The sequence below is a fragment of the Ostrea edulis genome, chromosome 4 (assembly GCF_947568905.1).
Source record: "Ostrea edulis chromosome 4, xbOstEdul1.1, whole genome shotgun sequence".
Lineage (NCBI taxonomy): Eukaryota > Metazoa > Mollusca > Bivalvia > Ostreida > Ostreidae > Ostrea > Ostrea edulis.
Window position 1 is genome coordinate 75811278 of NC_079167.1, and position 14930 is coordinate 75826207.

The 14930-nt window shown below is 37.0% G+C and overlaps 1 protein-coding gene across 1 annotated transcript; it reads right to left on the minus strand.

Moving 5' to 3' along the window:
* Window positions 1–7287: 7287 nt before the first annotated feature.
* On the minus strand, window positions 7288–13786 carry LOC125671099 (17-beta-hydroxysteroid dehydrogenase type 6-like). Its single transcript, XM_048906557.2, has 5 exons — window positions 12838–13786; window positions 10434–10643; window positions 9072–9254; window positions 8537–8669; window positions 7288–8256 (listed from the first exon to the last, which is right to left on the minus strand). Exons 1-5 carry the CDS (start codon window positions 13046–13048, stop codon window positions 7833–7835), a joined length of 1161 nt encoding a protein of 386 aa, XP_048762514.1. The 5' UTR covers window positions 13049–13786; the 3' UTR covers window positions 7288–7832.
* Between the last annotated feature and the right edge of the window lie 1144 nt (window positions 13787–14930).

The window sequence follows — 14930 nt, forward strand, 5'->3', positions numbered from 1 at the left end:
CTCGAGGAAGGCTTCATTAAAAGCTTCACCCTGGCTTATTTCTTGTGACCTTACCTCAATCCTACATTATGAAATGAAGGATCATTTTGTATGATAAGGTACTTATATAACTTATCTTATTTATTTGGAACAAAATTATACAGGTGTTATATGGGGTTTTATTGCAAAATAAAGGCACTAGAACACCAGTTAAAACATATAGGATTTTATAGCGCATGCTCACGGCTATGTCACACTTTTCTAACTTTTCAATGTTCTAGAGACGAATGTAAAACTACAGTTTGAAAAGAATTTTGTATGCAGACAGACAGACATACATATAACAACAATATGACTAGAAAATTACAAAACGCAAAGCCACAGTAACTTACAAACGTCAAATAAACGGACAGACATGACACATTATCGTTGCACGGTTAACATGCACATGTAACATCGCGCGCTATATATACAATGTAGTGATAAGTCTAACTCATATAGCGCCTTTAGTTTGCTATAAAACCCATTTAATTCTGGTTCCAAATATCACCAGGACAATGAATCTGATTAAATACCACATTATACATAACAGGATCTGTATAGTTCCCCATTTATTAGGACTGACATTACCTTTCAATGGATATTAAACTCTTAAAATTTACTGGTATATATATTCTTATGTAAATCCCTGCCTTAGTATTCGTCCAGTCTAGCCGGCGATATTGTACATGTAGTTGTTTTCTGGCGGCAAGGAAATATGGGTAGAAAACTATCTTTTGATATCTTTTGCACATATGCAATGCGGGGATTATTATAATTTATTTCCCCTGCCTCCCCACTTTGCATTATGAGACACGGTGGTACAATTTTCGTTATTGTCACATTACATAAAGCACTATTGGGTGTGTTTGTATATCGGTGCATACGTACATTACATATATGTTCAATCTAATTAAAATTAAGACTTGTATAGATCCGCTCCTCTACGATACGCTTCAATGATTATATCCGTTCCTTTGGCTATTGAAACTGGACGTAACACACAAACACATGTAGATGAGAGAATATGTACTGTCTGCAAGTCTGACTGTGTAGAAGATGAATTCCATTTTGTATTTGACTGTATAGCATACCAACACTTAAGAAAACCATTCACAGAGTCCATGAACATTTTGTGCAAGAATTTTATAAACCTGTGTAATAGACAAAAATTTATCTGGCTTATGAGCAACGAATGTAACAATATTATTGAAAAATTTGCCAATTACATATATAGCTGTTCATTACTAAGAAAAGTTGATTTATCATGAACTTGTAAATTCTATTTTTTCATCTATATTTTGGATAATCACTCTTTTATGATTTATGTATATGAACTTGTATTCTTTGTATGCCCTCTGGGCCCAAAATTGGAAATGAATTACTTACTTAAGGCGATTATAGGATTTTATCAAATTAGGTGATTTCATTTGACATTGTTTCTGATTGGCCGACGATCATGAATAATTCATAAAGTAAACTTTTCGGTACATTAGGCAGGGCCGTAAGTAGGGTTCTAAATCAGGGGAGGCAGGGGATTGGGGGCCGCCGATTGACTTTACGACTGAAAATGACACTTTTTAAATCCCAATTTATCATGTTTGTGTTTCATTTGTACTATGTAAAGAATCGTAATATGGTGTCAAAGACAAAGGTGCTTGTCTTCATTTTAAACATATATCCTATAATATAACATTTATATAATTTTATTTTCTTTTTTGCCAAAAAATCAGACGAGGCAGTTGCCTCGTCTGCCTCATCGGCAGTTACGGCCCTGTTAGGTTTGATTGACCGACGGACCAAGAATCAAAATTATCGTGGAGAAATAAAATCTTGCAAACTGTATGTATCCAATGCAGCCATGGAGAGAAAATGATTTAAGTATAGGGTTTTCATGCTCTACAATAATCCAACACAGTATATTGGGTATGTAAGAATTTGGAGTTATCGCACTTTATTTACAATTAAAAACACCAACTGGGTAACGAGACGTAAAACTTAAAAAACCAGGACCATGCATTCAGGATAGCAGACACATTTAGTCACGATAAAAAACAAGAAACCTGATCTTGGAACTTGATAGGTTGAACACGTTTTACAAAACCACACAGGATTGGAAGGATGATGACGATTAAAGTTCACAGATAAGAGATACATGTATACTGCTGTTCAGATTACAAAATCCTGAATTTAAAGAGAAAACCGTGGCAAGTATGGTTCCATACGTTTTATTTCAAATATTGAGCGAAAGGAAAGGATATACCATGACATTCTACGCCTGAGCGTCTGTAGCGAGTTTCAGGAATGTGTTTACCTCCTATCAGTATTAACCAACTTCGACGAGTCCTATTGGGGCTCATTAAAATTACAGCAAGAATTCTTTGATCGTTAAGCAAATTGATAAATGAAATAGAAAAAGGGAAATTTAGTAACTGAAAAACTCTGCAGAAAACCAGATTTAAAAAAAAGAAGAAAGAAAGATGTCATTTGAAAAAAATTGTCCACCTCTCGCTATATGTATCTGTGCTGTCTATGCGTTCTCTACAAGTATTTGAAACATTTTTAAAAGTGTTTGTATCGGGTTAAATTCAGTTTAAGTCAAATTTAACCAATTTAACCTGGACACACAAGAGGTGGGGGTTCAGATGCCTAGATGCCTAGGAGGAGTAAGCATCTCTTATTGAAACATACTCATATATAATATGTTTGAATGGGTGGTGAATGTGAAATGTAAAATGCCATTGGTATTAAACTAGGATATCTAATAATATATGCATATATGTGTCAATGAAAAAATTCGAATAAAAAAAAGCATCTCTTATTAACCACTCATACTCGCCTGAGCCCTTTATCTTATCAGGTAAATGGAGTGATCCGTAGTCAAAAACGGCGTAAAACTTCGTATAAAATACGTCAGACAGCATTCGATCCCGTGATAACTTGTATTTGCCAATATTAGATCCTTATAAGGACGTTAGAATCTGCGAAATGCTGAGTTGAACCCCCTGTAACATCAAATTATTTATCGGCCCCGATTTCAAAATTGATCATACACAGAACATATTCTCACGTATCGAATCAGTTGAGATTGATTGATTGAATATTGTTTAACGAGAATATTTTACTCGATGGAGACATCACCATTACCGGTGAAGGGCTGCAAAATTTCGGCCTAGGCTTAGCGCTTATGGCCCTTGAGCAGGGAGGGATCTTTATCGTGCCACACTTGCTGTGACACGGGACTTCGGTTTTTGCGGTCTCATCCAAAGGACCGACCCATTTAGTCGCCTCTTACGACAAGCAAGGAGTACTGAGGACCGATTCTAACCCGGATCCCCACGGGATGAATCAGTTGAGAGACATAGACACCATATTCAGGTGATGATGGAATATTGCTACATAAATATGGGAAGTTGACGACGGAGAAGCTGAAATCATCCCGTTTGTCACAAATTTGGGTTCGTCGTCGACATTTATGTCGTTATAGACACAAGTATGATACACCATAAGAACCGAGGTCCTGTGTCGCAGCTGGCGCAGTAAAGACCCTTAAGAACCGAGGTCCTGTGTCGCAGCTGGCGCAGTAAAGACCCTTAAGAACTGAGGTCCTGTGTCGCAGCTGGCGCAGTAAAGACCCTTAAGAACCGAGGTCCTGTGTCGCAGCTGGCGCAGTAAAGACCCTTAAAAACCGAGGTTCTGTGTCGCAGCTGACGCAGTAAAGACCCTTAAGAAACGAGGTCCTGTGTCGCAGCTGGCGCAGTAAAGACTCTTAAGAACTGAGGTCCTGTGTCGCAGCTGGCGCAGTAAAGACCCTTAAGAACCGAGGTCCTGTGTCGCAGTTGGCGCAGTAAAGACCCCTAATTCTAAATTGGCATAAATATATCAATACAATCACTTTGCTTATCTATACAATGATATGTGTTCCAATCAAATAATTATGTACTTATTTCTTGTACATAAAGGCAAGTGTGTGCTCAACGGTTTGCATGTGGCAAAAAATGATGCTATTTTATATCGAAATTCTGACAATCTTGTGGTTTCATACATTTACATTCGTGATCAAGATTCAAATGGAGTGATATACCTTTCTCTGGGACTAACGTTATAAGACATACTCGTACTACAAAGATGTCAAAGTTACACCTTATTTTGACGTTTCTTAGGAAGAGGGTTTGGCGTAGCGGACACTCTGAATATGTATCTGAAATAAAACAGAAAGTTTTGTTAGAAATATATACATGTATTTTTATCATCCCGATAGGCAAGGGGCGTGATCCGCTCCTCTCAGCTAGCGAAAAATGATATATCTCCGATAGGCGAGGGATTTGATTCGCTCCTCTCAGCTTGCGAAAAATGATATATCTCTGATAGGCAAGGAATTTGATCCGCTCCTCTCGGCTTGCGAAAATGATATATCACCAATAGGCGAGGGATGTGATCCGCTCCTCTCGGCTTGCGAAAAATGATATATCTCCGATAGACAAGGGATTTGATCCGCTCCTCTCGGCTTGCGAAAAGGATATATTACACAAAGTCAAGGTAAGGGCATGTAAATGTCACATGGACGTGTCGGTTATATAATATTCTCGCATTTAGTTATTGCGTACTGACGGTTAAAAGCATCTGGATAAAAATGGAAATGTTTAAATATCGGAATGAGACATCAAATAATCTTTGTCACGACATAACAAGAAATCTGATCCTTAAACTCAGTAGCTTAAGTACATTTTTACAAAATTACGTGCACTTTGAGGAAATATGTCAATTAAAGTTCCCTGATAAGAGATATCGCTGTCGAGACTACAAACATATGAATTTCGAGAAGAGAACCGTGGCAGGTATGATTCCAGTTTTTTAACGAGAGCAGACAGCATTACATCACGATGCCTGAATGTGTGTGGTGAATTTCTAGGATATCTTAACTACAAATCCTGTCTTACTGCTGAACCGATCATTATTAAATGTCGATTATGCATGTATATATCCCAGTGAACTCGAAATAAAAGACAGCACAGATTCTTCCATATCTGCTTCATATTTGGATACCGTCAACTTCCCATATTCATGTAGCAATATTCCATCATCACCTGTATTTAAGTCTCTCAATTGATTTGATACGCGGGAGTATGTTCTACGTATGATCAATTTTGAAACCGAGGCAGGTTACTGGCAAACATATTGACGTTACAGCGATTTCAACAGTCGTAACAAATTGATCCTCTCTGTCCTATACTTACACAAGGGGGATCCGTAATCCCAAAATACAGATATATATATATATATATATATATATATATATATATATATATATATATAACACAAAAACTATGACCTTTCCCCGATCGATAAATATAGAACAGAAAGGGTCAAATTTTAATATGACCAAACAAAAAAAAACCCAACAACAACAACAACAACAACAACAACAACAACAACAAAACAAACAACACCAACAACAAAAACCCATGACAAGCCCGTTTGGTCAACACTTTGCAAATTCTATGTTCATTATAATGATCTAATTTGCAAACACGACTTGTCATTAGGTCGAACACCGTCTGACTGTTTCATACCGATTGATAGATCGTACATACCGAATTTTGATTACGGATTATTCCGTTTACATGTCAGATCAAGATGTCGGACTCACAGGGGGTGTTGGAGTCAACGGAATGTTTACTCTTCCTAAGCACTTGATCACCAATTGAAATGATAAGTCATTTTCTCATTGACGTAAACGATGAGCGTATAAATCTTGATAAATATCGTACGTCGGTTTCTAAGACTGGGAATTCCAACAGGAATGAAAGTAGAATGTAAATATAAGAAATGAAAGTAGAATGTAAATATAAGAAATGAGAGTAGAATGTAAATATAAAAAATGAAAGTAGAATGTAAATATAAGAAATGAGAGTAGAATGTAAATATAAGAAATGAAAGTAGAATGTAAATATAAGAAATGAGAGTAGAATGTAAATATAAGGAGTAAATTTTGGGAGGGCAAGAGCTGCAACGATTGAAGCCTTCACGCCAGTGTACTTTTCATCAATCGCGAACGCGCTTCATTAACTATGCTGGCGTAAAGCCACCACCTCTTGATCCACCTCTCTTCAGCCACTATCTCTTGATCCACCACCTCTTCAGCCACCAAAATTGAGCAAGAAATCTACTCACTTTTAACAAAATCACCCATGTATTGGACCTAATTGATCTGTGGAAAATCACTCATTGTTTTGGACCAAAAATGTAAAAATGTTATATTCAGTGAGTAATTTAATCTTTAATGGAGACATACACGTGTCATCCAGTGAACACTTTAACTGAAAGTTCATATTAAGTTATTTCAATGGATTTTTTCCCCTGGTAGAAAGAAAATCTTGAGTACTACTATAAATCCATACCCATTGTAAATGGCCTCGTTCTGGACCAGTGTACCCATTGTAAACGGTCTCGTTCTAGACCAGTGTCGATGACCAATACGCTTTAATGGAAAAGTGATGTCGGTTGATCGATCTATACGAATGACCAGCTTAATATTTAATGTCAATGGCCCCATTCCTAGGGCTAGTAATCTCATTCCATGTTGAGGTTAATGACCGCTAATCGCCATACCCCTGGAGGACAATATAGAGGAGGACACAGAACGTATAACTATACTCCTCAGCAGGCATTAACAAAACTATACATAAAATGTCACAAAAATAATCCTACATTAATTACTCGCGTTGGATTGGGAAATTCCACCTCTGGAATAAGATTCACTGACAAAGGCTCGTCCTACACTCCGAATCTTGTCCCCTCGGTGGAATGTCTCTATCCCACACTCGTACTAATGATGGTACATAATCTCACACGAGTAATGCCGGTCTGGTGATTGTGTGAGAAATAGGGAATTCATAACCATATTGTTTTCTCTCGCCATTAATGTGTCAATTTCAGTCATTGGAATGATGACCAGTTAATTTCGTTGAAATGGTACATGTAACAGTGATATGGGGCCCACTTAAAGCTCCAATGTGGTGATTGACCTGTCAGATTTACCTGTGAGGGTGATGATTCTTGTATGCCAAAGCTTGGTACATCTGTACTAAGCTTCAAAATTCGTGCACGTACGTAAAATGCACTATTGTATGATGCATGCATTATGCTATCTTTTGTTTGCATCTAGATCTACATGTGACATATTCTTGTTTACTTTCTTATGTCAAAGGTTTCATGCAACACGGCTTTTGTGTCGGAGTAGAAATACAAGTTAAAAGAAGACTTGGCATTAATTAAATAACATTTATTCACATATATATGGAAAATGAAAAAGTTTCTGAAAAATAATAATTCGTAAAACTTTGAATATACAAAATCAATAATAAAACATGAAAACCCTACAAACTTCTGTGATAAAACATGCACGGAGTACAGCTAAATAGATGATAAAAGTTTATACATTTCCACAACGCATTTCAGAGGTTGACATCAAGTCTTTGGTATATAACAACCTGAATAAAAGAATGTAGCGGATTCTAAAACATACCGATTGCACGGACATGTTACCATGAAATTCGCCTATGTATATCGAGTATTGAAGCAGCTTACTGGTCTTCAATCACGACTCCCTGAAAATCTTTGGTCTCATTACAGGTGTTAGTTAAGATAAACATTTCATCCCCTCTTTTAAAAAGTCTTTTATAAATCAGCTTTATATATATAATACCCCTCAAAATTGTCTGTCTTTCATATAACAAACTATCAATCAAACCTTTGTTTAATAAAGCGGTCGTTCATTCTTCATGATCTTTAATGAAGTGCTCGTTCATTCCTCATGGCTTTTTAGACTCTGAATTTTGTCTGAACACATTTTTCAGCGTTAAATTAAACGTTGGCGATGCCGAGTTCTGCCTTGAAAGACTTTTGGGTGTCTGTGCCGGTTTCGTTGGCAATTTATATGTATTAAGGAAGAATTTGTCCCTAGTCTCATCCGACAAAATGCCCAGTATGGTGGCCCTCATGTCCGAAATCCAATATGGTACATATCGATGTTTGGGATAAGCAGATGTAACAGCCTCTTCCATCTGTTTGACAACCTCCCCCACATTGCTGCGCGCGCGCTTCATGTGCAGGGAGATGCTCTTACAAAAAGCGTCGAAATATTCTTCTCCGTACACCTCCTTGACCTCAGATGGAGTTTCCGCCCACGACTTCCGGTTAGCATTTATGAGGTAATCCGATTCAACAATTGGAGTCCTAGATAAAGATATATGATTTTGTTACTAATGGTTGGATTACAAATGGAGTGAGAAGCTTAAGGCATGTGAAATTTACAGATTAGTAACATTTTAAGAGCTGAAGTTGAACTTTTGAGCAAAAAAGAAGCCAGTGAACCACTTTCGACGTGTTCACTTTGCCTAGTCACATGGAGAGAACTTTTGAATAAAAAAAAAATAGAAAGCAGGATTTAAAATATTGGAGATATTTCTTAATTGAATAATATCCATGTACTTTTTATTAGAAAATGGTACTTAACCTGTACAATCCGGGTTCTATAGTGATGACCTTGACACCGAACTTCGCCATTTCCTGTCTCAATCCGTCGGAGAATGCAATGCATGCTTTCTTCGACATTGAATATGCTGCAAAAGCGGGTACGGTGAAACGACCTGCAAAACGTGAATAAAAACAGCTTGATTCTTTGAATTTAAACAATGTTGTTGTACATGGGAACTGATGACCCGGCCAATGCTGTAGATAGTCGTTTGTTGAGCGATTTCATTCTCAACTGGAGGGTGCACGTGGCATCGATTTTTAATCTTTAGAGTAAAAATTAATATAAAAAACCCAAACTATAATTTAGATCATTTTAACGACTAAGACTGTAAATGTAAGGAGTCGAATCATAGTCCTCTGTATTTTTTGTCTGATACAATATGATAAAAAAGTAATTGATAAGGAAAAATAAAAATAAAAAAAAGCACGTGAACATTGATGTGGTATTAAAAATTAAGTCTGAAGTTAAGATGGACCATATGAGTTTAATAAGATAACAGGTTTCTATCCCTTACCGGCCAAACTAGCCACGTTAATCACACGGCCATCGCCTTCGCGCAGAAGCGGCAAAAACGCTTTGGTAACCCTGACAACACCAATGACGTTGACATCCATTATTTGTTGGAACTGCGTGACGGAGCACCATTCGATCTCTTGAAACGTTGCGATTCCAGCATTGTTAACCAATGCCCAAAATGCTGCAAAGAAAAACAAATGGCAAATTAAATAAACTGCTTTACCGGAATATAAAACATGAGTGAAAAATAAAAATTCTCGACGGGACACAAAACAAACAATTCCAAAACGTATTCATCTCGGTAAAATGATTATTCCAAATCCTTATTCAAACAAATTTTCTCTTAATCGCATGCCAGGAAAAAGGATGGTTTTGAAATTGCTTCATTTTTAATAAAAATTCTATTAGTCCATCATATTGATTTTCTTGTGTTTCTGTGCCAAAGCAAATAATAAACCCGAGCTCACAAGCGTTGATGACTGGCAAATATTTGAAGACTGATGATTTAATGACTGGTATATATCTAACGAAATGGAGCAAAGTGGAAAATTGGCAGTAAATGAAACAAATTCTTTCTACCGTGTTTTGAAAAATGTTTACTAATTAACTATATCTGCATCACCTTCCAAAGTACATGCTTAGATAACTGAGGCAACGGTGCACAGTTCTGCTCTCTGTTTTCTTCATTTTGCGAATACATTGCAAAAAAACCATCTGTTTCAAGCGAAGTGTTTTCCCCCCAACAAAATACATCTTGCTCTTATTTACATCTCGACGCCTATATGTTCTGAGCATAAATCGAGATCATGCAAACATTTTTTTCCCTTCTACGCCGTGAAAAATGATAATTTGTTAACTTTGGGAACTGTGACCTGTATCCATTGTATAAATACACCAATCATTTACCTTTCTGTTGAAGATTGATATATGAATAATTCATTAACATATTTTTCTCCACACTTCATACAAATTGTGCCCATGTATGTATGTATACATAGTTCATGACAGTGAATAAAATTAATATGAAATCAAAGTCAACCCCAGTTACAAATGTACAATTTCCTTATAACGTGTGTGTGTGTAAGTATATACATGAACAGCAGTTTTATACGATAGGGACTTTGTGGTAAACAGTTCAACGGTTTACAAAGAAATTGAGAAATTTGATTAAATTGATAACTGGTATCCAATTTCTCGCTTTTAAAATTACATAATTAAGCGAAGAAAGTACGTATAGGTTTGGTTAATGTAGCAGAAAAATAAAAAGGCAGTTGAAGAAATTAATGGAATTTAAATGTTCACTTTAAGATCACGGACGTCTTCGCACTGTTTACATACGGGATTTAGTTTGTTGCCTCACCTTTTCCGTTTAGATTTTCTTTGACAGATTGCACAGCTTTGCGGACCTGCCAGTCGTCTGTAACGTCCAGCTGCACCACGTGAAGATTCGTGGAATTTTCCTTCAAACTCCGTGCACCTTCTCGATCCGAAAACAAGCAGCCGGCAAAAACGGTGAATCCTTGTTTGTCCAAGTTTAGAGCCAGACTGTGACCAAACCCGCTGTCACAACCTTAAATTTGAAGACGGGTCAAATTCTACTGATAACAAAAACTTTATTTACATTGCATGTAATTAGATATTTCATTCATGGACCTAGAGGCAAATTGTTCATATCATACAGGTTTGTTTTGTCTCGGACTAAAATGATGCTGCGGCATTGAATGGAAGGTGAAGGTAACGAACAGTGATCGATCTCATAACTCCATTAAGTAAAACAAAATAGAAAGTTGAGCAAACACGGACCCCTGGACACACCAGAGGTGGGGTCAGGGGCCTAGGAGGAACACCCATTCAATTTATGAAATGCTGACTTTAAACTAGACTGTTGCAACCCCTGTAACATCAATTTGCTTGTCAGTGGTCTGCCTTGATTTTTAAACTGATCATACGTAGAACAAGCTCTTGTGTATCGAATTAGTTGAGAGATGTAAACACCATATACATGTGGTAATGGAATATTGCTATATAAATATGGGAAGTTGACGATGGAGAAGCTGAAATAATCCAGTTTGTTATAAAATTGAGTTGTTAGTTTGCCGTTAATATTTATTTTTAATAAAATATCTAAGTACGAAGAAAATGTGGAGGACTCTGTGGTGACTTATTTCGAGTTTACAGGGATATATCGAATTGACATATAAAACACATCACGAGATTGCCGTCTAAATTTCTTTAAAAATTGTGTATTTAATTGTATATCTTTCTTATACATATTTACATTTAAGACATTGATCTTCGAGAAAACAAAATATTTAATAGGTTTGATACTGATGTCTACAAAAATTTGCCGGGTTTCAAAGTTCATAGAAGGCGCCTTCTATGGATTTGATTACCTGACAAATCTGTAGACAGTCAGTAACAAGCCTAATTACATGTAGTAATATTATACATGAACTTGTTGATCAGTTTGATTTGCTCGATGATTTATGGTCCCTCGAAGATCCATTTGGCGATTACTTCTAGTATGACCTTGACCTGTCGTGAAGGTGAGAGTTTTGACACTCACCCAAATTAAGATACTTAGCTCCTATGGTTGTGAACACATTAATAGGTTAAGGTAGACAGACATACAGACTGAAAACAATATACTATATAGTAGTCAAAACGAGACACGCTAAGGCCTGGTTTTATTTGAAAAGCTTAATATTCTCTTTGATCCAACTCTCTTACACACGTTATTACACACATAGTAAAATTACCGCACATAACAAATCTTATTATTCCAGTCCTAATGTCATTGAAGTACATAATATCATTAGTAACTTGGGCTGACATCACGACACACCTTATTTTTTTGTTAAATCTTGTGACACAATGGTAACATACCTATGTAAATGCATTAATCAGAACATATCTAGCCATGGGCAAGTGTTGTTGATAAATCACTTCTTATAAGGAGGAGAAAAACAAATGCTATCCTGAACGATAGCCATTGAAGAATAAGAAATAGGGCAGATGCAGCGTCTCCATCATGAGTTGCAAGAATCATCGCGAGATGTGTTGCATGAAAATGTTTAGTTTAAATTTTACTTGCTATCAAGTGAGAACTTTTCTAAACACTGCCCTCCGCCAAAGTCGGTGAAGGACAAAATGTAGGTCAGATGCAGCACCTAGACCATGAGTTGGAAGAAACACATCTAAATGTGTCATGTGAACAAATTTGCTTTGAATTGCACCTGTGGTAAGCCGAGAAGAGATTTGAATGCAGTCCTTAATTTGGAGTCTACATGTACAAGCATACAGACGGAAGGACGGACACCGTATAAAAGTTTCTGTACGTTTATTTCGGGTTTGAAACAGCAGTGCTCCGCAACTTGATAATGTCGTCTAAACTACGTGGCTGACTTTTGCTAAGGTTTGAAATACTTAAAATGGTTTGAATAACGAATTTTACGGGAGATTAAACGCAGAGGTTTAGGTTAAAGCGAATTTTCCTGTCCAAGCAACAAGGAAGCGGAGGACTTGGCACGGGTTCTACTTAGTGTTTTTAAATATAATTTATTCTGGAGACGAATTAAGGTATTTCGGGCCCTCCCTGAAAATTATGGGATACCTTTATAAACTTGACATCACATGGAAAATAAACAGTAATAAATTTTCTCAAACCTCAAGTACACCTGTGTGAAAATTCACGACATGATAAAAAAAGATTTAGTCGATCATAAATTGACGAGTTTTAATGTTTACTCAATAGGAATATTTACCTGTAATCAAGACGGCCTTATCATGTGGTGAGACGGTACCCGAGTACGAAGGTAACAAAATCAAAGCCAACCCCAAACAAAATGCACAGAACAAACTCCCAATGGTTAAGTTTTCCTGTAGAAACACGAGTAGTGGAAAACACGTCTGGGCGACGAAAACAAATAATACTGAAACAATTATATAATATCCAATCTTTCGTATGGTCGACATTTTCGTAGGACAGTCTGAACGAACCTGCTGGAGTTTCCCAACGTTGCAAGCATTGATCCTCAGATTCGCTATTTGGGTCAAATTCGTTGTGTTTATGTATATATACGCATTTCTTTGCCTAGATCCACACGGATCCCAGAAAACACTGTGTCCTATAAAACACCTTTACGGTTTCACAACAGTACTAACCCACTTTAAACAAGTGTGAGATACGGTTTTATCAGATTAAACCCAGTGGGACTTCCTTTTCTCGGGAATTTAACTCCCAGGGTTTTCATTCAGACACTAATATGACTTGCAAGCCAGTGGTCACAGAAAAGATCGTACGCACGTAATACAATCTCGCACCCAAATAAGATATTAATCGCTTGAGTGGAAGGAAACACAAACACAGGCCACGGTAGTAGACCAACTTTTTTTTTTAAATGCAAAGTATCGCAACTACTGTTTTCTTCTCATGACACAAGGAGCGAGATCTTATTATCCACATGTAATTCGTTATTCTAAAGTTTTGTATTGAATGGAAATCTCTAAAACTGTAGCTTCAAGCGATATTACTATACGCGGTGCCGATTTTTTTTTAAAGTAATGATTCTGATTACAACCATTGTGTCAGTCAGATCGATCGAGATTCTAACGAGCAAGCAATTTGTTGAGATATATTATATATGTATATAATTCATACAAAAAGACAAAACGGCAAACAGTAAATGCACGCAGCCGGATAGATTTTATACAAAAAATGGACAAACAATACACGCAGTCTAACAGATTTTATACAAATGGACAAACAATACACGCAGTCTAACAGATTTTATACAAATGGACAAACAATACACGCAGTCTAACAGATTTTATACAAATGGACAAACATTTACACGCAGTCAGGGCCATAAATTAACCTTCAATTTGGAGGAGGCAGGAAATTAGGCGGGGGTCTGGGGGCCGCCCAGGCCCCCAGACGCTGAGCACATTTTGTGCACACTGAACACGTTTCGTGCAAAATCCTTGATTCTAGGGCCTTCTAAGATGTTACTTGACTAACTCATTCTAAAAGAAAGATTTGGAATGCTTTTTAAGGGAGGTATCATGTTCTTAGTTATTGGAAACAACATAAATTCTAATGAACTTTAAATTTTAATTTTTTTTGGCTCAAAAGTTGGAGGAGGCAGCTGCCTCCTCCGCCTCCATGTAATTTACGGCCCTGGCAATCTAACAGATTTTATACAAATGGACAAACAATACACGCAGTCTAACAGATTTTATACAAAAAATGGACAAACAATACACGCAGTCTAACAGATTTTATACAAATGGACAAACAATACACGCAGTCTAACAGATTTTATACAAATGGACAAACAATACACGCAGTCTAACAGATTTTATACAAATGGACAAACAATACACGCAGTCTAACAGATTTTATACAGACAAACGAGTGATTCACACAGTCGGACATTTTTTTTTTTTTTAACATTTGTTTGTATAATGTTTGACGACCCATTTGAGAGATTTTTTCACACACATAGCCATTGACGTGAAGTACCCGTGTATGCCGCTCAAGGCCGTATAGTACCAGTGAGGGTTCTTTATCGTGCCAACGCCTTCCGTGACACAGGACCTCGGTTTTCAAGGTTACTCGAAAGACCCGTGACTTCGTTGCCGGGAAATACCAGTGACGACGGGCGCTTGGCGAAAGCACAGAACTGGATCTATGATAAACGTCATTTAAGTTTGACTAGGCATTGAGTTCGGGAACTTCCGGTTGCATATTGCTAAATATTAACACTCGTAAAATGCTAGGTTAGTGAGTTCAAATCTCCGTTCGATTGCAACACGTTTAGCCCCGAGTACGAAAAAAAGTCCTGAGCTACTGGGA